Source organism: Centroberyx affinis, unplaced genomic scaffold (assembly GCF_046629955.1).
Source record: "Centroberyx affinis isolate AG114_WGS23_722 - 3 ecotype Tasmania unplaced genomic scaffold, CSIRO-AGI_Caff_v1 ptg000830l_1, whole genome shotgun sequence".
Classification (NCBI taxonomy): domain Eukaryota; kingdom Metazoa; phylum Chordata; class Actinopteri; order Beryciformes; family Berycidae; genus Centroberyx; species Centroberyx affinis.
In genome coordinates, this window is record NW_027279429.1 from 99,998 (window position 1) to 123,112 (window position 23,115).

The window sequence follows — 23,115 nt, forward strand, 5'->3', positions numbered from 1 at the left end:
GAGGTGGACTGAACACTTTTTATTTCCCTTTTAATAACATTTCATGCTTTTAATACAAATTCCGAAAATCAACTGTACACTTATGTACAATAAACAGTATTCTTAATTTCCACATGGACAAGGAAATGAGCAAATTGAAAGACTGCGGATCACATCACGCCAAATATCAATATCAAACATACACTTAAAAAAAATCATATGAGCATATTAAGACTTTGGTTAAAGGTCTTAAGCAGATGCAGTTTCTTGTAGGAGTTTGGGTCAACAATTCCAAAATATGAGTGGCAGACTGACAGGAAAAAGAAAGAATAAAACAATTGCAACTTTTTAAAATAAAAAATCAGCTTTCAAAATAGCAGCTGTCATGAAAATTATACTTAAGCCTTCAACATTGATTACAACCCACAATAAAATTGTGAAACTTGAGAACAAATTTGGGTCTTTTTCCCCATCTATCATTCATGTGGGCAAGCAACCTTCAAGTCACTTAAAAGTGCTGATTATAGACCTACAAAACTTGAACACATTCAGGCTCTATACTTATTGTCTTACATTTGCATGAAATTTTACACATTAGGTATATTTACAGTAAGTAACAAGGCCCACATACATTTCATTATATAAATTAAGCGTCATTACACCTAAGATATTAGTGCTTGTTGACACCAAGTAGGATAAGAGAATGTTGAATGACTAACCACAGCCAAGTTGTAAACAGAGCTGTTTCAAAATGAAGAAATGCGTGTACCTCATGAGACAACATCCTACTCTTTCCTCATCGTTATGCTTTAACATTTAAAATGCCAGTTCTATCCTGCAACAGAAAGTAATCCACGTCAAGATGATATGTGGCCCTGATCGGCATTAATTCCTCATAAAGTCCCTTTGATTAAACAAGTGTTGGATAATGCTGATAACCATGAAGGCACTGTGAGGGAAATGTGGGAACTGGTAAGCTGACACAAGCCGAATCACACTAGCTCAAATTGCCACAAATCCTATGAGATGAATATTATTTTATTTACACTGGGGCTGACTATCCAACTCGAGTAGTTTTACTTCAAAAATAATCTGAAGAAAGGGATTCTTTCAGTTTCTAAGACTTCGTGTCAGAAAAGTCTACGCTTGTCAAGTTCAATTTTATTGGCAGCTGATTCTGCACAATCACCGCTTCAGTTACTGGATGGCAATAAGGAATTACTCTTCCCCTTGCCTCCATTTCTGAGACTCCTCCTGGCGCGCATCAGGGTGAATCTGGTTCCTCATCCCGCCCAAGACATTGGAGGTGGCTTCAGTGGCCATGATGAGCGGCTTCACCACTGCGGGTGGCAGCTGTCGAAGAACCCCGCCCACCGCCCCGGTCATCCCACGCTGCTCATGCTCCCGGGTGGCTGTGTCGTAGATGGTCAGCGCAGTGTCGGTGATTCCCTGTAGACGCACACACCACACAATCTTTACTGACAACAAAAACAGTTCCTTTTAATCAATACCACCCTAGTGCAAGTATTGGCCATTTCAACTGGCAGTTTGTGTACCTCTTTCACCACAGTGTAGGCTTTGGCTACCCCTTCTCTCAGGTCCACGGGCTGGTGAGCCAATCCGTAATGAGAGAACCGTTTTATCCTCTTGGTGTCTCTCTCATCCGGCACCGGAGACACCATGTCATAGGCCGTCTCAGCTGCTGCCTGAAACAGACAGACAACACATTTGTTTGGTGCCTCATAAAAGCATTAGTAGTGAATTTAATCTTTAGCTGTTAGGCTATTTCTCACATCCAAATTGCAACTTGTTTAGTTGTAATGAAATGGCCAATTTACCTGGATGGTCCGCACCATACGGTTAGTGAGCTCCAGAGCAGCCATAGCAGTAGAGGTCCCGAAGGAGGCAGTGCCGCGCTGAAACCCGCGAACTATCCGGCCATCCTTCCGGTACTGCTCTATGGGGAGCCACACCAAGTCCCTGAATCCCTGGACTGAACGTAACATAGAAGAATTACTACAAAATCCATCTTAAGAATAGGGTTCAATTACCAGGATAAACAAATTATACTGAGACATAGTATATCTATGCAATCGTCAACTGCATATTGACCCAGCTTCACAGACACTGATTAAGCCTGTTCCTTTGCATTCAGTGGCAATCTTTGCTGAGGAAAAAATCTTTATCTGGGACTAGGCTGATTCCCATTCTATGAATCCAGTGCAATTAGTCAAAGCATTCATGGCTGACTTTTGTGAAGTGCTGATAAGTTTAGCAAGATTCATAAAACAGCAGCTCTATCTCACCATCATACTTGTGTGGATTGTTTTTCTGACAGTGATAGATCTGATAGATCTGATCGTGCCTGAAGCCTGTGATTTGGATTAAGAAAATGTATTCTACTCACCCAGCTGTACCAGAGAGTGAATGGGCCCCACTCCTCCCAACAGTCCTGGAAGCTGGTTTTTCTTTATGTCATTTAGCCACTCGTTTATTGCATAGGAGAACATCTTATCCACACCTAATAATCTGAAAGACAACCAAGTATTACTTTGCTAGGAAAAACAATTTGTTTTCTGTACAGTGAATTACACACTTGATAGTAATATATACCTTGGGTGTATAAAACAATCTTCACCATTACAGACTGACTCAGTGATATTAAATGACAACAAACCAGTCTAATACAATATTCCACTGAGATAAACATACCCTTGTCTATAGCACAATCGTCTCAGTTTCAGCTCTGAACAATTCAGCTGGGTCAGCCCCATTATGATCCCTGCGAATGTTCCCTGAAACAAAGCATCCATACAATCATTTATAAAGCACAAATAAAGACGGTGTTTGCTCTATTTTATCATAGCCCTCTTTGACCATATACCTGCTCCATTGAAACATGTTTCCCATGGTAGTCCAAGCGAATGGGAACCTCAGAAGTAAATCGAAACTCCCTGTTAGGAAACAGAGCAATTATCAAATACTGACAAGCAAATCAACGATTTGCTCAAGGGGGTTGGATCACACTTAGTTATTCAACACTGACCTAAAGAAGATGGGTTGATCTGTGAAGGAAGGAGCAGCAGCTTCATTTTCATAAGATTCCTCTCTGCCAGATGTGGAGAGACCATTTTGGCTGAATCGTCTCTGAGCAGGCACTGAGATAATCGGGGCCGGGTCCTGGCTGCTGCCAGCGTGCTTGGAGAAGCTGCAGGAGATCTCTGGGGCAGCTGGTTTCTTCATGGATACACAGAGAGCTGAAGACCAAACATGTCGTGAGAGCTGTTAATTTGTTTGTTTTTCACCAAATTATCTTGGAGTTTCAAGTAAATTGTGAATGAGCAGTTTTACCTTCCTGATCAGGCGGAGAGAACAACTCAACTTCAGCAGCAAGACTAGTAAAGAAGTCCTTCAAGAAAAACAGTGCATCCTTCAAACAGAAAAGAGGGGGCGGTCATTTTAGAAATGTTATGGTCAGTGCTGTAGAATGCTACTGAGGATGAGTGTGTGTCAGAAAAATCATCTGTATCAGAGTTTCTTACCTGATCGATGTTGAGGCGAAGAGGCATCAGGGAAACACGCAAACAGCACTCCTGGGGAGCTTGGCCTGCCTCTGGACACATGTGCAGCGCCTTAACTGTCAACTGAGAGAAAAAGCACACAAGGAGTTACACCAAGTCTAAACTTCCTGGGATTACTGCGACTGTGTTGCCTTCCTCACCATGTTAGAGTGGGCTTTGCGGGGCATTTCCTTGCTGGAGTACAAATAGAGAAACTTGTTCATCTGTGAGGTGGCCAGCCTGTCTCGAATCTCCAAGTCCTGCACAATGAACACCTGCCGGGACACTGGCTGGTCCACTGCCAACCCAGAAGCCACCTGGGCCTGTGGGTACACTTCGTGCTGAAACCTCACCTGAGGAAAAGGTTCAAGAAAAGCTAGTGAATGGTGAGGTCATCAGTGGATTGAGTAAAGGACACTTTAATCTCTGGGCGATTATGTGACCCATATCATTATATCATCACATCCATTTAATATAGAAGAGGAAGAGCTTTACCTTGCTGAGCTGGATCTCCATCAGGACATCAGGGTTCCTTCCCCTCCCACCTCCTGCCCGTCCTAAAACTCGGCCCTGCCTGACCGGGGTCTGAGAGGGGGAGCTATGGGGGGTAGACCTGCAAGAACGCACATAATAGGACAAAAATCAGACAAGTCATGTTTCCATTTGAATACATTTTACAAACCTTTTAAAACACTTCTGCGTGCACAACAATTAAACATTTCATGTCTCACCCCCGGCTTCTAGCAGGAGAGGCTGTGAAAGTAGCATTCCCAAAGTCTTTTCCGCCATAGAGGTGCCACACGACAGAGATCTCCCTAATGAGGTAGCGCACTTCTGGGACAGGAAAGTTCATGGTTCCACGGCTGGAATCACTCCCGTCCAGAGGCTGACTGAAGTGATTGTCTTTGATTTCTACAGGGTCTGAAGTGAGTAGCTTCACTACTGGCTCCTGATCACGATCCTGAAACACATTGTACTTACATTGAATCAACACAAATTTTGCAACACCAGTCAATCACTGAGCTGTGGTGACTGCAACTGTGTGAGTGGATAGATCCTGACCTCTCCTCTGGAGCCTGGCGTCTCCAGGATACAGAAGTCATCTGTCTCTTGGGTCAGGTTGGGGACAGGGGTGATGAGGGGAGAGTGAAGCATGGGGTAGGTGGGGCTTGACTCTTGGGTCAAATTCTCATCTGGGAACAGGAACAGGTCTGAGCGAGGAGGGTCATGGTCACGATTCCGCTCCTCGTGTATGCCTATATATGTGGGAAATGGTACAAAATCTCATTAAGTACAAATGTTTACGCTATTTATGGAGCTATAAAGTTACAAACATAGAAAGTTCTCACCATTCTGCTGTAGTCCCACCGCATGCTGCCCATCAGTCTCTTCCATAGCCTCGCTCATCAAGTCCTGCAAGATCTGCTGCTCAGTCTCTGGCAGCAGCGGAGTCTGAGATGTGGGCCGGCTTGGAAACTCCGCCTGGTCAAAAATACACTCAAACTAAGAATTTATGACCAAAATTAATCTCTGAAGCTTGAGGTTTGTGATTACATTGTAATGTTGAGTCGAGAATGGTGTGATGCTGACCTTGGGTCTCTGTGTGGCGCTGCTGCTCCTGGCCTCCGGTTCTGTAGGGGGCAGCAAGTCTCCATAGCTAGCCACATACTGGATCAGGTTCATGAGGGCAGCACAGGAGTCTGAACACGTTCTGATGTGAATGACATCACTGGAGCAGCGCAGCTCAAATCTGGGCTCCGACTATCACCACACCAACAACAGAAAGGTATAAAGAAATGTGTGATCCTAATTTTGAGGGATCACAGGTTAAAAACATTTCACTCATTCACAGACTGCAAACTCTTACCAACTGTCCATCCACTCCAGGTTTGACAGCGGTGATCCTCAGCTCTAATGTTCCCATGTCCACCACTTGCACATAATCTATGACACAAAGCAAAGGCAAGCGTCAATCAAAGCTCCACCATTTTTAACACTTCAAGCATCTCTAATCCAAAACTTTATTGAAAGCCAACCCACCACGCATTAGATTGACAGAGACGGCATTACTCCTGTCTGAGAGGAACAGAGCAGCTTCGTCCAAAATGATCCTGTAAACAATACATCATACTTAGCAATGAAAAATTCCTCAATGCCTCAACTGCAGTGTAACCTCTCATTCTGTACCGGCGACGGGACCAGTGGAGCGTTCGTACCTGAGTGTAGAGGAAGAATGGTCTAGAGAGACACTGCTGGAGACACTGAACGTCTCTACAACCAACAGTGATCTGAGTGGCAGGTAAAGGGGTCTGCAGAGAGAAAAACAAATGTCACATTAGAATACGCACACTGGTAACACATAACACTATCATGAATGAGTTGAAGGTCCTACAGTACCTGTAGTCCAGAGAGCAGCTCCACAGGTGTAGATGTAGGGTGGTGACAGAGGTAGGAGGGGTGTAACCCAACACAGGCTCATCAGAAACATTCAGAAAGTCGACAATCTGTTGCACATACAAAAAGAAATAGATTCAACATGTCTGATCTTATTGCATTATAGTTCTTTTGAAAACTTTCTGAACCTTTCATATGAAGCTATCAATATGTCTGATCGTATTGCATTATAGTTCCTTTGAAAACTTTCTGAACCTTTCATATGAAGCTAAAAGAATAAAATAGGTATAGAAGAGTTAGGTGGGTGCTTCATCTTGTCCTACCTGGTCATACCAGCCGAGGCTGGGAGGGACCACTCTGTGCTGTAGTGTGGCACCTCTCACTCCAACAGCAACCAGAAATTCCTTCATAAAAAGCACACAGCACCACAGTGAGTGACCAAATTAACTGACCAAATTAAATTTACTAAGCACAAGCAAACTGACTGAAATATAATAACAATTAGGAAAAAGCTGAGTAAATGGGGGACAAAATGTATGTTGAAAGCAGGTGCTTCCGCACAGGTGTGGTCTCTGACATGATTCAACAATAAACATCCCATCATGCTTAGGGTTATGTATGTAAGTGCTGGGTAGACCCAGGTGCTCATTATTTTGGCTACCATGGTTTTAATAAGAGGTCTCAGTAACTTTGAGAGAAGGCTGATTGTTGGGGCGCGCTTGAGCTTCAGTGACAGACTGGTCAAATCGACATGTTAATGTTTCAGAAGGAAAATGGCTATGATGATTTTGGCATGGAAGTTGGAGGGAAAGACATCATATCCTTAACTGGAAGGAGGCACACAGACTGTGATGTCTGTGATTGGTTTGAGATGCAAGGAAAAACAGACAGGCAACTCTGAATTAGTGCACTGCAAATGACAATTTCAGGCATGAGCGGGAATTTTTATCCAAACAGTCAGTGAAGGACTTCATAGAAGGAAATACTGTGGTCAGGATGCAGTGCATAAATCCGTTCTTACATCTAAAAATGCACTTTTGTGAGTGACGTGGTGGAAAGAACACAGACAGTGGTCTACTGAGCCATGGAAAACGTCATATGGTCAGATGAGTCACCTTCCGCCCTGTTCTCAACAAGTGGATGAGCAAATGTGTGGCACATGTCAAAAGAAGTCTATAGACCTGATGGCTTGTTTTCCATGGTGTAGGGCCCTGGTGGTTCTGTTGTGGTGTCGGGTGCATTTTCCTGGCATAGTTTAGGTCCACTGAACCTCTTACATGGCAAGGTAAATGCCAATCAATACAAAGCCATTCTGAGTGATCATGTTCATCCTATGATGAAGTATTTCTATTCATCTGGGACTAGAATCATCCAGGATGACAATACCCCCATCTACAGGACACAAGTGGTCACTGAATGGTTTGATGAGTATAAGAGTAATGTAAACCATTCCCTATTAAGAGACTTTATGTTGGCGTTTCCTTCATTTTGGTGGTTACCTGTAAGTTAATTATGTGCCATACCTTGACATTGCGCTCTGTGTTCTGGGATGAGATTTTGACTGCGACAGACAGCATGCTATGGGCCTCCAGGCCGATGCCTTCTGAAGGTGTGGAGGATCTGTCAGGAGATGTCTCTGATTGGTAGATGCTTGGCTCCAGCCAATGGGGATGTGTCCTGCATGGCAACTTGATGTCTGAGACAGAGGTGTCTCCATCCACAAGTCCTAAGCACATCGATAGAGCAGGACATAGGTCAGTAGAGTAGGAATAAGTAGTGTACATGAAGCTTTCCTCAGACATACTATAGAATAATAATGCCTGACGACTGTAATACACTGACTGAAAACCTATCCTTTAATAATTAGTTTTGATTTCTCCTGGTTTACCTTGATGATACATGCAAATGTTACTGGTGTGGAAACAGATGTAGTGTTGGTCTTTGTAGCCTTCGTACTGCGTCACACTGAATAGCACTGCATTCTTCACCTCCAGCCAGAACTCGCCATGTTTGTTTTTCAAGATGGTCTTATCCTCCTTCTGGGAAGAAAATAATTGAACCCCCTGTTCATTAGCTATACAACAAGCTTCAGAATATCCAAATAAAACAGTGAGGAGAGTAATACTAAAAAAGCCTGAAGGGTTACCTTAGCATTAGTATGCAGAGATACTAGGCCATGGTTGACACTGAGGATGACGGAGAACAGGCTCTGGGACGTTTTGCTCTGGGCCTTGGGCTTTTTCTTCTTGCGGGACCGGAGGCCCAGGTCAGAGGCAGGAGAGTAGTACTGCATGGTCTCCTCCTCTGAGCCACTCGTCTCCTCTACAAGCACAGCACAGGGTATCTCCATGAGTGATAATAATGACTTCACATCACACATTTCTACTCAAGACATTAAGAGTCTGACCAAATGCAAATTCTTGCGAAATGTTTTCTCCTCTCTCACCCTCAGGACCGGTGGAGCGGAATTGGCTGAAGCTGTCCTTGGAGTAGGTGTTGATCAGCTGACTGGCGACAGAGAGTCCAACTCCATATGGCATATTCTCCACCGTCTCCACTGGTGATGGAGCAGTGGGCTCCCACAGTAGCAGGTCATTGTTTATTCTGTAAGAATGAGAGCATGCATTATAAGCATCCCTCAACCAGTGAAATCAGCTGTGGTACTGATTAGCTGGAATGAAAACCTGCATACTCTTGGGCCTCAATGTCACATGATTGAAAACCTCTGCTCTAATCCATACCGCTGCCTGATTCATATCATATTATGAATTCAGTACCTATTGTGTAGTTTTTCGTAGAATGCCCTGCTGGGAAGTGCTAACTGCACGTTGGGGAAACATAGCTCAAGGATGAAACGAGAATTGTTCATGGTTTTCTCCTGGAACTCTGTCATCTCAGCAACATCACCAGGAATAACCATCTGGAAAACAAAACAAGATTTTCTAAATGTGGTGTCATCAACACTAGTTATGTAAACAGGTTAGGTATGCAAAGCAGTGTTTATCTTAATATTTTCATAATGATCACCTGTCACAGGGCTCAATACATCAAACACAGGATAGCCCCTGCTATGGCATGCAAATCTGTTTCCACACAAATTCCCTGTAAAAGCAGCCAAACTCCACCCACTTTTCTACCAATGCCATCAACAAAACGTTAATGCCAATGTTTGAATGGGGAAAATTTTAAAAGGCCAATTAATTCAAAATTTTCATATAAAACCGAATGTGTGTTGCAACATCTCTTACGTTTTTGGACATAAAATGTGTCTTGTCTTTAATATTACACATATCCATGCATTGGTATTATGTTACTAATGTGATTGGTGGGTGGATTTTGAGTTTGACGAGTTGTATAATGAGGATAGACTTACATGGATTAATCAAATAGAATAGATACCATGTACTGAATTCTGAGCCAACCCATTTAACAGTTGAATTATGTGAAGAAAAAAAATAATAGTAGAGCGTTTTACTCTGAAATTTACTCTGAAATTTGATGTCTTTTCATGGCAAAATTATTCAATTAAGCTCTAAGAGATGTAACAATGTTTGGTTGTATTTGAACATTTTTGACTGATGTGGCCCTTTAGCCGCTACCCACCTCTTCATTCTCATACATAACCCTCCGTGAAGAAAAAGGCGATGGTTCAGGTTTCCCAAAGTCACAGACATCCTTCAGTGAGTGGGCAGCGCCTTCCTCCTCTTCCTCCTCAGGGGAATGGTCCTCAGCCCCCTCGTCATCCTCAGCCGTCACACGCTCAAGGATGGAGTGGACTGCAGTGGGGTTCATCTTCAGCACAACTCTGCCCAACAGTGACAGACAAATTAAACATCAGTGAGAGGTGCTCCTGAATGGACAGATCTGTTTGAGGTTGGTTAGCTAGACTTACCTTGGCCAGTCAAATTTCACACTTTCAGATGTCGTCATGTCTCCGTCCATAGTGTGGGACACCCGGAGGAACTGGGCAGCTGGTTGATCCGGCTCCTCCTGGAACCTCCCTGTGGAAATGAGGAAAAATAAAGATCAGTTCCTCAGTTTAAAGGCTCCTTCAGACGGCAGTTTGCAAACATTGTTTCTGGGGCCACATACCAACAAGCTCCCTGAAAGTGAGCTCCATCTTGGTTTGGTCAGAACTGCCACCCATGAACTCCGTCTTCACCTCCAGGTCCTTCAGCTCCAGGTAGAGAACTTCCCTCTGCAGGGACTTCTTGAACCAAGGGCCCCTCTCCTGATCTGAGCGCAGGTCAGGAATGGGGAAGCGGACCGCCAGGCACAGCATTGGGGCGTTGACAGTCAGCGATACATGACAGTTGGTTGGGGTGCGGCTGTCGTCAAGGAAAACCTCTGTAAAGGCCTTGTGCTGTGAAATTAGTTTAGACAGAGAAAGACCTACATTATATACAATGTTGTAGGGCCTGTGAAGGTGCAGCAGTTTTGGCATTTTTAGAAAAGCAGTGATTTAGATCATCAAGTAGGCAACATCATTCATGTGCTAAGCCAGCTACAGCAAACTGGATGACACCTGGCGGGTTAATGTTTCTCCTGGCGAAAACAGGAAGATGGAATACCATTTACCAGTTTATATGCAAGTGGTAATGTCTTAATACATTCTGCCATAACACTGTGTCATCATGGCAGATAATTAGCACTGATATCCACTAATTAAAAATTGTTTATATAGCTCCTGATGAATTGTCCAAATAACTATGCACAACAACTATGCATAATTTGAAAGATCTTTACTTCTGGAAATTCTTTTAATAAACAATCATCAAGCCACAGTTCCTGGGATGTCCATACCAAGCTGACATGTTTATTGTAGGATGTGTACATGTGGGAGGCCATCATCTCTGTGGTGGCCAGCTTCTGAGGCTGTAGCAGTGAGTTGAGGCGGTCTACGATGCTGATGTCCAGCTCAGAGCGGACTCGGCCCAGCTCCACCTGGATCTCAGCCTTCCTGGGAATGGTGCTGAGACGCACTTGGCCACCCTGCGCAGAGAAATGTAGGGGTGATTGATTGGAAGCTAGACAGTGGTGCAGGGAATGTGTTTGAGTGTTGTGTATTGCAGTGTTGCTGCTTCATATTGCACTGAGAAGGGCTTTTTACCTGAGGGCCTCTGCGCTCTGCCTGTTTATAAAGCAGGTGAAGGCAGGTGGCAGATGGCGCATCAGCACTGGATGTGGTGTCAAATGTCAGGAGCTGAGGTGTGACAAAGAAACTAATGAGACACGCTCCTAATGTCAAGCCAGGTGCATCTTTCAAGTGTTTAACCGACCAAAGCTGAGTGCTGATGTGCTTGGGTCAGACTTGGACCTCTCACCTCAGTGTACTGAACCCCTCTTTGGGAGCCACCAATGAGGGCCTCAGAGGGGAATAGACACTCCAGTAACTCCATCTGGCCAAGGGAGAAGTCAGTGCTAAAGGTCCGCAGGCTGGAGCCCTGACAGTGCTCATAGTTTATCTTCAGACCCTGGCCCACAAACCTGCAGAGATAGGCCCAGGTCAGTCACGCATTTACTCACTCAAAGAAAAGGACTCGTCCCAGCTTAAGCTTTAACAAGACATCAAGCACAAGCCTTACAGAATAGGAAAACAATAAAAGTGCACCTGAGGTGGTCATGGGGGCAAGCCTGGTCAAACACTGTCCGAGACTGAAGGAAGGCAGCTGGAGGGAGCTGGCCTGGGCCCACCATGCTGAAGAAGTCTCTGGCCATAGGGGCAAGGGGACTGGGAGCAGCATCCGGTGGTGGCAGGGGGTCGATGTGGAGGACTGATACAGCCAGGCTGCTCAGTGTCAGTCTGAACACCAGCTCTGGCCTCGACTCATCACCATGAGTTTTGGATGGATGCGCTGAAACACAATGATGGCATTTCATAAATGTACTTTTTTCCCACTGAAGTGAAAACTCTAGTCCAGGGATGGGCAGCCATGTGCCATGGAGTCTGCAGGTTTTCATTCCAACCAAAGACTACACCAGGTGGTTTCACTGATTAGCACAACTTCAACCAGAGAGGAGGAATTCATCAGTGAAATAAGCTGGCCTAGTCTTTGGTTGGAATGAAAACCTGCCTACACGGGACACTCCATGGCACATGGCCGCCTATCCCTGTGGAGTTTGTATCAAAAAGCTTATTATGTATTAAATAGGCATACTAATTTGTTTTGGTACTTACAAGTCTGTCTCAGTAATTTTTGAGGGAGTTGTGAATCCCGCGACTGGAGGGGAGTTTCATTAGTCTGCTTCTCTCTTTGTCGTGGTACATCCAGATAATCATCCCAGGGAGCCTAAAAAGACGAGACACACAGATATGGTTCCAGATTGTGTGAGAAAATGGCTTCCAAGTAGGTACACATTAGGCGAAGGAATAATTTTACCGCACAAGCTAAAACACCTTTGATCAAATAGACATTTGTATACCACCTAATTATGTTAACGTGTTTACGTTATGAGACTGTTTTTCATTTTGGTGGGGACGTCACCTTGACAGCCCCTTGCACTCACCAACATGCTATTTTAATGTCTACTTGTAAGCATGGTCAAAAAGGAGAGGACTTACTGTTGGATTTCCAGAGGGAGATTCTCCTGGGGAGGCAGAGTAGTTGCTATTGAGTGACAGGTCCAGGTCAACAGTGGGTGGTTCACCCAGAGGAGGGAGGGATGACAAGCTGTGCGACATGTCCATGTCAGCCATTGAGAAGAACACATCTTCTACAGCAACCACAGATTCAGCAAAAGAAACAATAAAGAAAGGGCAATTCTTATTAGACAAGTGCAAGCAAGACAGCTTATTTGTAAGAAAGCATTTGAATAGAGGATGCTTCAACCCAACCTCGACTAGACACAGTTCTGGTAGTCTGGCTCTCAAAGAGGTCAGGGTCTGCTCCAGGCACAGCGGTATCCTTCTTCAGACAGCGGTTCAGTTCCATATGGAGCCGATACTCATCCTCTTGCTGTATGGGTCGATTCTTTCTGTCCTTAGCCCATTCCTGTGCTCCTTCACACAAAAGGTAAGAGATAATGCAATCACTCCATCACTAAACAACTCAGCTGGTTATACTGCTGTTTGATTCAAACAGTCTATATCAGCCATGAACAGATGGGAGCTTACCTCCACCAGAGAAAGCTCCACACATGTCTAGAAGAAGATGAACTTGCCGTGGGGCGAGCAGAATAATTATTGTATCAATATGTCCATCAACATCCAGCTGAAAAGCAATGAATGCATGAACAGTGCTCTTGTTAGCAATTATCTCAAAGGCATAATATTGCACAAATAATCACGCGCTTATTTTTTGTGTCATTTTCTTAAAATCTAATAAATATTTTGCAGTCAGGCACTGTTAATTTACCTTTGCTCCAGGCATGGCTAGGTTGTGTTTCAATGTGAGGGACAGCTCAATTTTGCCACTGAGGCTCCCGACCTGCATAGGTTCAAAGGGCGTAGTAGAGGATACTGGCTCTGTGAACTGGGGATGAGGCTCACATATTATTTTGGGATTCCAACTAGGGGAGAGCTTGGCTTCAGTCTCCTGCACAAAAGGGAGAGAAATAGGTGAGAAAATGAAAGAATTATGTACACCTCCTTTGTGATAAAAATCAAAAGCTTTCTACACTAACCGCTGGAGTAGGTGAAGATTTGAAACCAGCTCGGGATGCTTCTGAGAACTCATCCCAAAAGATGGTGACTCCTTCCATTTGCAAGTTTTTATGTGCAAATGTGGTTGGCTGATGCACATTCACACTTGAACTCTCCTCACCCGTTTCATCGCAGTAAACAATTCTGGAAACAACCACAAAAAAAATTAGCTTGACAAAGAGCTAAGACAGTGAACAATAATACATCAACAAGTGACCTATACTGAATGTACAAAACTTTAGGGACAGCTGCCTGATATTGAGTTGTTTTTGCACAATCCACATCTCAGTTGTCTCAAAGCTTTAAAATCCTTCTCTAACACATCTACTTATCTTTATGTACATCTCATTCTCACTGTACTGAATGAAAAGAGTGTCCCTAATATTTTGCACAGTCAGTGTAAATGTAATCCATTGTCCCACTGATTGAACAAACTTACTTGTTGATTCGAATCTCAAGAGCAATTCCAGTTTTCGAATTTTCTGGAATGTGTTCAATTCTGAGAACAGTATCCAAAAACGTCACTTTGACTCTTCTAAGAACTGCAAGAGAAAAAATTGTTAAAAAAAAAAAGACTCACAACCTAATCTAGGTAGGTACACCTGTTTAAGTGTTGGCTTATGATATAGACGTAATGTACCTGTCTCTATGGTTTCTGCAAACTTCTCCAATCCCTCAAACGGCTGGAAGCTCTCTCCCATATCATCAGTAAGTCTCTGGCTCAGACATTCTTTGGCAAGCTGCATGCTGCTCGTCATGAAGCTGGACCAGTACATGGGTTCCATGCCAGATGCTAGGAAAACAACATCTAGTGGGTAACATGGTCAACTGAAATATGCCTTACTATAATATTAGTTGCCAACTCATTCATTGTTGACTGATGTATATAATAAAAACAACAGAAATGTGCATCTCACAGGGTTTATGTTATAGAAGCAACCTGAATGTATGATCTCCTTACCCATTCTTGGTCTGGGTCTGAACACCATCTCCAATCCCTTGACCTCCAGGGCACAGTTTTCTTGCAGCAGGGCTGCCCATGGCACAGTTAGAGAAATTGTCTGGATAAAGCCTTCTATTACCTCAAAAGGGGCATCTGCCGTCTCTAGGAGATCATTCAGTGACTGAGGAACAAGAAATAATGCTCAGGCTTTTTTCAGTTCATACATATTCTATGTTTATGTCTAATTAATTAATCTACTGTATTTCATGGCACAAAGCTACGCTACACATACCCATTTGTCCAGTGGTACTTGTGCAAGTGATCCAGTGCCTTGATAGAGGTCCAAGCTGAGCTGATCCAAACTCAGCTTTTCCTGTAGAAAGTTGCCTAGGTACCGATGCAGGAGGTATCTGCAAGCCCGCTTCTTGATGGACTCCGAGAATGGCCAAGGCATCTTGACTGAATGGATGTACCCAGGGAACTAACGGGATCTTGAAGCTCTGGACCACAAATGCTATAGCTAAGCAGAGAGCTATGAATTTATTACTGGTTGTACTGTTCTGTCATCCCGTCGACTTAAAGAAGTCAAGAAAAGGTGAACTCAAACATCCTTCATATCCCAAAATTAGGGACACCTCGGAGGATGTGCTGACACTTAGGGATATGTGTGGGAATTGGTCCGACTCCAGTTTGCTTCGCCTACAGAAAATAAACACATATGTTGACCCCCTTTGTAATTTGAGACATCACAAAATGTCACTGACACAGCCGGAGCCAAACAACTTCTATTCGTGCGCTAGTTAAAGACAGAGTCTGTTTCAAATACCTCTTGGACATAATTTACTGCAACATATCCATTGGCTAGACGGAGAGTTGTTGACAACACGCTATTGCCTTCACAATTCAAGAGCCGGCCGGTGTCAGCTAGCCAAACGCACTTGCGAAATCGCTATTAGCATGCCACAAACTAACTAGCTAATCATTAGCTACCTATCGTTAGCTATCGTTATGTTCTCTAATTTCAACGGCGTTAGCCACAGCTGTCATCAAAGGCAAGAGACGGGAGTTCTGTTTTGACTGCTGGCAAGACAAAGGCATGGCAAGCTAACTAGCAAGTTGGCGGCTAGCGCCGCTCGCTAGCCAGTCAACCAGTCCCCCATCAACCACCCACTTGCCTGTCTCTCGCCAGTCGGCTGAGTGAACCGACGTTAGCTGTCTCTTGGCTAAGTTTGCCTAGCAGGCTAGCTGTAGAGGCAGCTAGCATGCTAACTAACTGGCTAACCTAAAAAGCCTACATTTGTTAAGTTAGGTTCTCCATTGGATGTATATTAACAAACAATAAACACAGATACACTAATGCTATGTGACACACGTATCAGTTAGTGAGCAGAGTTGAAGGTATTACTTCAGCTCTTACCTTCTGTCTGAGTTGTTTACAAACACTTTCATGACTCCGCACCAATTGAGCCTGCACACTGTGGGGTGGGCTAAACCCAATAAACAAGGACTGGACAATGATGTCATAACATGGCGGATGGTGCTGTTCGTGGGGAGATCACTGGTTAAGAATGATTTTTTAAGACGATATTTAGGCACCAAGGGCATAAAACAGAAAGAGGGTGCAACGTACGTTAATGGAACTTTGTCAGGTAGCGCCGCAATCGTGATCCAGAGTTCTGTTCAAAACTTGACTCAACCTTCTCCACGGAGAGCTCGTGGGGCGGGCAGGATTCTTCCATAAGCCGGAAGTACACAACCAGCAAGGAGGTGAGAGAAAAATGAGCGCAGCAAGTTAGAAAACCATATTTATGATAATTTTTAACAATATGTAATTACACATTTGACTATTGTTTTTAATAATACATAATATATATGTCAGAAATATAAACCAGGTGAATGAAATACGTTTATGGCCTACAGAGACGCCGGTTTGTTTGCTAATGTTACCATTGCAATGGTTCTCTGAGTTTACCTAATAGTGGGGTCCTGATTCGAGGCTAGAGTTTACCAGCTAACGTTAGCTAGCTAAATTAGATTAATCGAAATAAATGGGAAAACACTTTACGTACGAATGCAAAGTTCGTGTAACATTAGCTAGGTGGTGTCTGCAGTGACAGCAGACCCTTTTCCATCAGCTAGCTTTACAGTAAGCTAAGTAAAGCTTGATAGAACGGCCTCAAGGTGTCGCTATGATGTAGATGTTTTTAATCGTAGAAATTGAAGCATGGCATGGATTGTGTGTATGTTAAGGTCCAGACTACCCGGTGCCTGCCTTTGCTGGCATTGTGCGGCGGTCTAGTTTACAACCATGAGTGTACAAAATATTTGGAATACTTGCTCTTTCCATAAAATTGACTGGCCAGGTCAATCCAGGTGAAAGCGATGATCGTTTACGGTTTCCACCTGTTTAATCCACTTCACAGTGGATTAAACATTGGACACATCGATAGAGTTTACATTCAGCTGGTGCAACTGGCTGCAGATGGGTAAAGTTGAAGTGGAGGAGATGGGTTAAATAAGGATTTATGAGCCTCAGTGGTTCTATCAAGAAGGGTTCATGCCCAAAAGCACATGCAGCCAATGGCATGCCTGAGGCTGAAAAGGGATCACTGGAGAAGCCAAAGGAGGTGTGGAGCAACAGAAGGGCAACAGCTGACTCCTAAACACAACACTGATACAGTAAACCCATGTAAGAATGCAAAACTGCATGCACCTGGACACAAATGTGGTATGGCAGCCGACCACATTAGAGAATTTAACTTATTTCAACAAAAACAAGAAAATGCAGTTGCACTGTGCTAAGGACCCAAAACACTGAGCAATGGAGGAATGGGACAAACATTGCATTGTCTGATGAATCCTAATTTCTGCTGTTTCATGCTGACAGAAGGACTGGAGTTTATTTTCATGGCACACACTGATAAGTAAAGCATTTACATTTTATGCTTTTAGCAGACACTCTTATTTAGAGTGACCTTCAATGAGTGAAGCAGCATTTGCATGCCATTGGATAGATGAACGTCAATACCTATCAGGTGCACAGTGCAGCTCAGCTGCCATCTGTGAATGGATTTATTTCACCAGGATGCTGAAGGCTACACAAGGCTAGGATTGTATGGAAACAGTTCCACAAGCTGGAAACACAGCTTACTGCAGCAGTCTGCTCAGCCTCCAGGTCTCAGTCGATTTGAGCATTTGTGAGATGAGATGGAATAAGCTGAAATAGAGATGTACAGCTAGCTAACTCAACATAACTGCAGGAAGCACTGGAGACGACATGGGCCAGCATCCCAGTGTAACACATTGGACATCTTATAGAGTTACTGCCCTGATGGACTGAAGCTGTTCTGAGGGGAAGGAATGTTTTCTAAATATTTTGTACACTCAGTCTGTGTTGAATATTGATAATTTCTTTAAATAATGTCTATTTATTTGATACTTGTGTAATGTTCACTTACTTAAAGCAACTAGTTAGTCCTGAGAAGTTAATGAAAGATTAAAGTAGCCAACCAGCAGTTACCTAAGTTAGTTCCTCTAACTAAAACTCAGGTGCTCAATATTAAAAATAGGCCAGTTTGCTCAGTAGAAAAGAGATCAGAAAATAGATAGGCAGTTGCATGTGTCTTTCAGTTCTGCTTTTGCTTTATTTGTTTTTCTAAATAAATACATAAGAATGGGTCTTTTAGGGCAGGTGAGACAATATAAACCATTTCTAAAATGGATGAAGTACTTAAGTATAACTAAAATGTTAACTGTAAGAAGAGAAGAGACTCCCACCTTCACCTACTCTGATATACTCATCTCTACTACTATCACAATCTACTGTTGACAGCAGTGCTGGTGCGATGGATGGTAAAATGGAGTCTGGGTTCAAGTGACAGCAGAGAGCAGCTTGTTGCCAACATGATCCCAGTAAACTACAGTGTTTTTGAAGTCAACTCAGTGATTGTGCAGATGGAGAACATCTATCACTGTGACCGTCAGCTAGTTGTTTTATTAGCACATGACAGTTTTTAGGATAGCAGTGAGTAACTCCTGGTGACTATAACGTTGCGGCTGTTCTGTGTTGCAGGGGATGGAGATAGACTGCCAGCCCGAGGACTCGATCGTCTCCTCATTTGATGAAGACTGTGTCGAGCTTGGCGACGTCAAGGACATGAGATTGGAGGCGGAAGCGGTGGTCAATGATGTACTCTTTGCTGTTGCTGAAATGTTTGTGTCACACAGTCTCAACAGTGCATCGGACGTGGCCTACATAAACGTGGAGACAAGGGAGGGCAATCGCTACTGTCTGGAGCTCACAGAGGCAGGACTGAGGGTAAGACGCACCAACAGGGAGGCACAGTGGGTTCTTGTTTTAGTACATCTGCACCCGTCCGCCCTTAAACATTGCAATTAATCACTATTTTCTGCCCTGACAGGTGGTGGGCTATGCTTTTGATCAAGTGGACGAGGATTTGAGCACCCAGTATCATGAGACTGTTTACTCACTTCTGGACACGCTGAGTCCAGGTTACAGAGAAGCCTTTGGGAATGCTTTGCTGCAGCGGCTGGAGAGGCTGAAGCAAAATGGACAATAAAAAAAACAACAAAAAAACAAGTTGCTACATAAGTTGTATAAGTGAAATAGGGGTTGATGATGTGGTTGTATTTGGATGTGAGCCAATAATAACCTAGTCTGGTCAAATATTATATCCTCTTGCCTGATGTCCACCTGCCTATCTACCACTACTGTAAGTGGTGTCCTGCCCTGGCGCCCTCGTTCCCTTCCGGTTTTCATTTCCCCGTGTGATTTCATGTCAGTTGTTTTAGTTTGATTGCTAGGGATTGGCTGTATGGGAGCTGCTGCATCGTTGTTATATTGACTTTTGTTTTAACTTTGGAAAGATATTCCAGCTTCCTAATGTTACAAATTTGTGACTACACGTTGTTTTATAACGCTGCACCTTTTGTACTCACTAAAACGACCTGAGTAAGAAGCAGCCAGTTAACTGCGGTACTGGACAATAATCCTGTTTTCCCTCTGCTCTGCTGATTGCACTAAAGCTGTGACATTATGACCGATATGCTCTCTCTGGCTGCTGATATAAACCCAATACTAGTACTTAAAGTTATCAGCAGGTGTCTCATTCAAAGAGCCAAAGACAGAGATTAGTTTATTTTGTAGGTTTATTGTCAAACCCACTGCTCTATATTCTTTCCACATTATATCAACTGCCTTAATGACTGACCTTTGGTTAGGAAAAGTACAAAAGCTCATTAAATTATGCTACTTCTACTTTATTTTGTACTGAAGGAAGGAGGAAGTAAAAGTATTTTTGTGGTTTTCATTTCACATCTCTGGATGTCTCTGGATAAGTAGCTCTGACATAAAACATAAGTTTAGTGTTGCTTGTGTCATATAAACCCAGTTGACACTATTCAAAAACACACTCACTGTCAAACTACTCGTGTTTTGATATTACTGTACAGATCTTTGGAGAGGCGGACAATGAGAAGTTGCTTTATTGACTTCCATTTTTTTTCCCCTAGTGCCCCATGCACTGCATCTCAAGCTACCATTTAAAAAACTTTTTGCTGCAAAAGTAAGCATGAAGCTATCAATGCAGAGGTTCAACTTTTTTTTTTCCAGTTGTGACCCAGGCTTTAAGCTTTTGGTTCATTGGCAGAAAGCACAGAATTTGTCTGAATTCAATGCAGACTCCTAAAGCTGCTTAAAGACGTTGGAGTTTGGTTTATTGTACATGTGACCTGCTCATGAGTCGACTTCAGTGGTGAAATCTACTTTCAGAAAACATGTTCATTTTGCATTTATACTGTTATTCCTTGCTGCTGGCCTTTGCTCAGACCAATAAATTCTCAGAAGTACATCTGTCTCCATTGCTGTTGCACTGAATCAGTAATTTTCAAATGTGTGACAACAGACAAGTACACATCAGTCCAAGGTGAGTGGCATCTCACCTGGTAGCTAAGTGTTCAGGTAGTTTTAATCACTTTTCTAATGAAACTCATGACAAATGGTAATACAACTTGGATAAATGTTATATATCTTTATTAGAAAGAATTAACTATTCAAATTCATTTACAAAATCCAATTCCTTGTGTTCTGGTAGTACCAAGTTCTGCAAGAAGTGTCTGTTACAAAAGTTTTAGTAAAGAAAAAGTACAAAAGTGCAATGTCCCAAATACCTTTTCCGACTACACAGCAGCAAGTAAGACAACAAGACAGAGAAAAATTGCACTGCAGTGGAATGTAGTTCACAAGTCAGGGTCTTTCACACAAACATCATTTTACATCCACAACTCTTTTAAATCATCAACTGTTATGCAGATCGCACTGAGAAAAAATAAGCCCTTTATTTTATTTATTTGTATGTATTCACACAGCTGCAGCATTCTAGATGGCTGCACAGCAAATGAAAATCTTGTCAACTAGTGGAAAAAGCCACATCTTAAAACCAAGTTTGAATTAATAAAATATGAGATCTTCATAGAGTCATTTAACATTCTCAATATTCTTTAGGCTTTTCCTCAAATTTTAATCCCTTTTTAAAAAAAAAAAAAAAAGCAATCATCTTGTGTAGGAGGTAGCGTTGATAATTTAGCTCACAATCTGAACTGGGAACTTGATGCAGAACAGGTCATTGCTGGTGTCGTCTTTCAGTTCCCACTCTACAACCAGCTTTATCTATAAATAAAATGAACAAGGGTCAGAGAAGTGAAAGAAGGCAAAAAGGCTGAATGTAGATTGCAGATTGAATGTACAGGTAATGACAGTTGTAAAGCCATAAATGGGCAGTTTAAGAAAAAGGACTCTCAAAAACAAATGATTTAGGGACATGACAACCAATTATACAGGAGTTACGCCAAAGTGAAATGCTGCTTATAAAATATTTTCCCCCTATTTCCCCTATGCATTACTTACAGCAGGATACTCAGACTTCACAGGCAGTTGATTCACATAGTGGTAGCTCTTCTGCTTCTGGATGGGACACTCAATTCCAGACTTGCAGCCGTCTTCGATGGGGATGGGGAAGGGGATGGGGACTCCCGCGATGACTCCATGCACCACGGCTTTGCTCGTCTTGCTCTCCACAGCTGTAACAAACACACAGAGGACCAAAGGTTACAATCTGCTTCAGAAATTAGCCGTTTATCTGTTGCTGGGATAAATATTTCTGAAAGATAAAGCCCACTCACTGCTGCTGAATGTCACATTGACACTGTAGTTCTGTCCTTTGTGTAGCTGGCACGGTTGATGAGGACATGGGCTAATGTCAACCATGGATGCTTTGCCAACAGATGAGCCTGAGGAGCAAAATGGGAGAAGGCTTTTAAACTAAATCTTTTAAAGCCATGTTTAAAAAAAGTGCAGGGTGTAGACTTTGACATACTGCTACCACATCAGTTGAGATAATGTATTCCAATTCCAACAGTGAGAGAAACACCACATTACACACAGGAGCTCCAATCTGCTGCTTCATGTCTTAACAGGCCAAGTACAAACACAATTTTACCTACTGGTTTAAAGGAGTTTTCTTAAAACAAGATGTGTATACTTAAAAAAAAAAAATCTTGCCTCGTTGATATTACAATTTTGTGGCAATTTAGCCTGCATTATGGTAATCCTTACTTCTCAGACTATCCATAAGTGATCAAAATTAAATAATGTCAGTGTACCATCTGATATCTCTAAATACACAGTAAACTACTACAAAGATGAATGAAATTCTAATTTGTGACCAATCACTCAAAGTATTCCAATGACATACTGAACTACATGAGATTTACACTTTAAGATGTGTATGTGCAAATGAACAGGGGCAAGATATCTCTGGAATATAAATCCAGACGGGTAAAGATGCCGATCAGCCGATAATATCGGTAATCGACGCATTTCTCTGGTCCCACTGGAACCACAAATGCCACGGACCAGCTAAAATGCTCAGCTGCACAATAGTATTTCGTCTAAACTGCAGATCAAGAATCAATGAGATTATTTCCCGGTTAAAACTACACTGAGGGGAGCAGGCTAATAAGTTACACGCTGTCCCAGACTGAAGTGATCAGTTAAAACTTACCACAGTCGATATATTTCACTGGCTCCGCACAGGTGAAAGCCATCAGGGAGCACAAGACGATGAAACCAGTCCGGAGATCCATGTTTGTGTTTCTGACCTAAAATGAGGAAACAGCCATGACACAAATAGATATGGAAAACTTTGGAAACCGACCAAGAAAGCTTAATCATATGACTTCTTGTTTCCCAAATGCCCCAAGTGAAGCAGTGATTGTTAAGTTAACACAACGCAGAAGAAATATTCCCTGGTTACCAACAAACACATAGAGATAATCGCCATACTTACTAAAAATTTCCATAGTATGCTAAATTAAAACAAAACATGAACCCCACAAACAACATTAAGGGAACATACCTTTGTAAAGCTTCCGTCTGAAGTGCTGAATGATTCACGCTCAGCCCTTCTTATTTCCCCGTATCACGAGACCGATGCGACGCCCATTTATCAGTGGGTATGTTCGATTCGACACCCAGACAGTTGATTCCAACGCCGTTTACGTCAACACAGCGCCGCCCG

The 23,115-nt window shown here is 42.9% G+C and overlaps 3 protein-coding genes across 8 annotated transcripts; 1 reads left to right on the plus strand and 2 right to left on the minus strand.

The window, feature by feature from the left end:
- Window positions 1–11: 11 nt before the first annotated feature.
- atg2b (autophagy related 2B) lies at window positions 12–15,972 on the minus strand. 4 transcript variants are annotated; one of them, XM_071520856.1, is made up of 43 exons: window positions 15,936–15,972; window positions 14,811–15,217; window positions 14,537–14,699; window positions 14,216–14,368; window positions 14,015–14,117; window positions 13,557–13,719; window positions 13,289–13,468; window positions 13,048–13,144; window positions 12,769–12,933; window positions 12,496–12,647; window positions 12,112–12,223; window positions 11,545–11,788; window positions 11,258–11,420; window positions 11,044–11,136; window positions 10,737–10,925; window positions 10,026–10,296; window positions 9,826–9,934; window positions 9,537–9,738; window positions 8,711–8,853; window positions 8,380–8,537; window positions 8,080–8,255; window positions 7,822–7,969; window positions 7,457–7,659; window positions 6,257–6,337; window positions 5,937–6,043; window positions 5,756–5,848; window positions 5,580–5,650; window positions 5,407–5,483; window positions 5,130–5,300; window positions 4,889–5,042; window positions 4,602–4,795; window positions 4,271–4,500; window positions 4,035–4,152; window positions 3,701–3,892; window positions 3,522–3,623; window positions 3,331–3,409; window positions 3,026–3,236; window positions 2,864–2,933; window positions 2,692–2,774; window positions 2,387–2,508; window positions 1,818–1,972; window positions 1,536–1,685; window positions 12–1,428 (listed from the first exon to the last, which is right to left on the minus strand). In XM_071520856.1, exons 2-43 carry the CDS (start codon window positions 14,970–14,972, stop codon window positions 1,198–1,200), a joined length of 6,240 nt encoding a protein of 2,079 aa, XP_071376957.1. In that variant the 5' UTR covers window positions 14,973–15,217; window positions 15,936–15,972; the 3' UTR covers window positions 12–1,197. The 4 variants fall into 4 exon arrangements, with proteins under 4 accessions (XP_071376957.1, XP_071376958.1, XP_071376956.1 ...); XM_071520857.1 differs by having other exon boundaries at window positions 4,889–5,021; window positions 7,822–7,972; XM_071520855.1 differs by having other exon boundaries at window positions 7,822–7,972.
- A 74-nt stretch (window positions 15,973–16,046) lies between these two features.
- Window positions 16,047–20,412, plus strand: gskip (gsk3b interacting protein). 3 transcript variants are annotated; one of them, XM_071520863.1, is made up of 3 exons: window positions 16,047–16,309; window positions 18,591–18,836; window positions 18,940–20,412. In XM_071520863.1, exons 2-3 carry the CDS (start codon window positions 18,594–18,596, stop codon window positions 19,096–19,098), a joined length of 402 nt encoding a protein of 133 aa, XP_071376964.1. In that variant the 5' UTR covers window positions 16,047–16,309; window positions 18,591–18,593; the 3' UTR covers window positions 19,099–20,412. The 3 variants fall into 3 exon arrangements, with proteins under 3 accessions (XP_071376964.1, XP_071376962.1, XP_071376965.1); XM_071520861.1 differs by having other exon boundaries at window positions 16,047–16,285; XM_071520864.1 differs by having other exon boundaries at window positions 16,309–16,410.
- A 141-nt stretch (window positions 20,413–20,553) lies between these two features.
- LOC139645207 (NPC intracellular cholesterol transporter 2-like) lies at window positions 20,554–22,999 on the minus strand. Its single transcript, XM_071520865.1, has 5 exons — window positions 22,954–22,999; window positions 22,600–22,696; window positions 21,719–21,826; window positions 21,444–21,616; window positions 20,554–21,206 (listed from the first exon to the last, which is right to left on the minus strand). Exons 2-5 carry the CDS (start codon window positions 22,679–22,681, stop codon window positions 21,120–21,122), a joined length of 450 nt encoding a protein of 149 aa, XP_071376966.1. The 5' UTR covers window positions 22,682–22,696; window positions 22,954–22,999; the 3' UTR covers window positions 20,554–21,119.
- Window positions 23,000–23,115: the final 116 nt, after the last annotated feature.

Bases quoted from the DNA above. Each gene is read 5' to 3' on its own strand.
- atg2b (XM_071520855.1), bottom strand. From the start codon at position 14,972: ATGCCTTGGCCATTCTCGGAGTCCATCAAGAAGCGGGCTTGCAGATAC. The intron at 6,338-7,456 runs GTATGGCACATA...CTTTTTATGAAG, and splicing joins ACACAGAGCGCAATGTCAAG to GAATTTCTGGTTGCTGTTGG. The intron at 4,501-4,601 runs GTCAGGATCTAT...AATGTGTTTCAG, and splicing joins CGCCAGGCTCCAGAGGAGAG to GATCGTGATCAGGAGCCAGT.
- gskip (XM_071520863.1), top strand. From the start codon at position 18,594: ATGGAGATAGACTGCCAGCCCGAGGACTCGATCGTCTCCTCATTTGAT. The intron at 18,837-18,939 runs GTAAGACGCACC...CTGCCCTGACAG, and splicing joins TCACAGAGGCAGGACTGAGG to GTGGTGGGCTATGCTTTTGA.
- LOC139645207 (XM_071520865.1), bottom strand. From the start codon at position 22,681: ATGGATCTCCGGACTGGTTTCATCGTCTTGTGCTCCCTGATGGCTTTC. The intron at 21,617-21,718 runs GTGAGTGGGCTT...TGTTTGTTACAG, and splicing joins CAATGTGACATTCAGCAGCA to CTGTGGAGAGCAAGACGAGC. The intron at 21,207-21,443 runs GTAAGTAATGCA...TTTTATTTATAG, and splicing joins TGAAGTCTGAGTATCCTGCT to ATAAAGCTGGTTGTAGAGTG.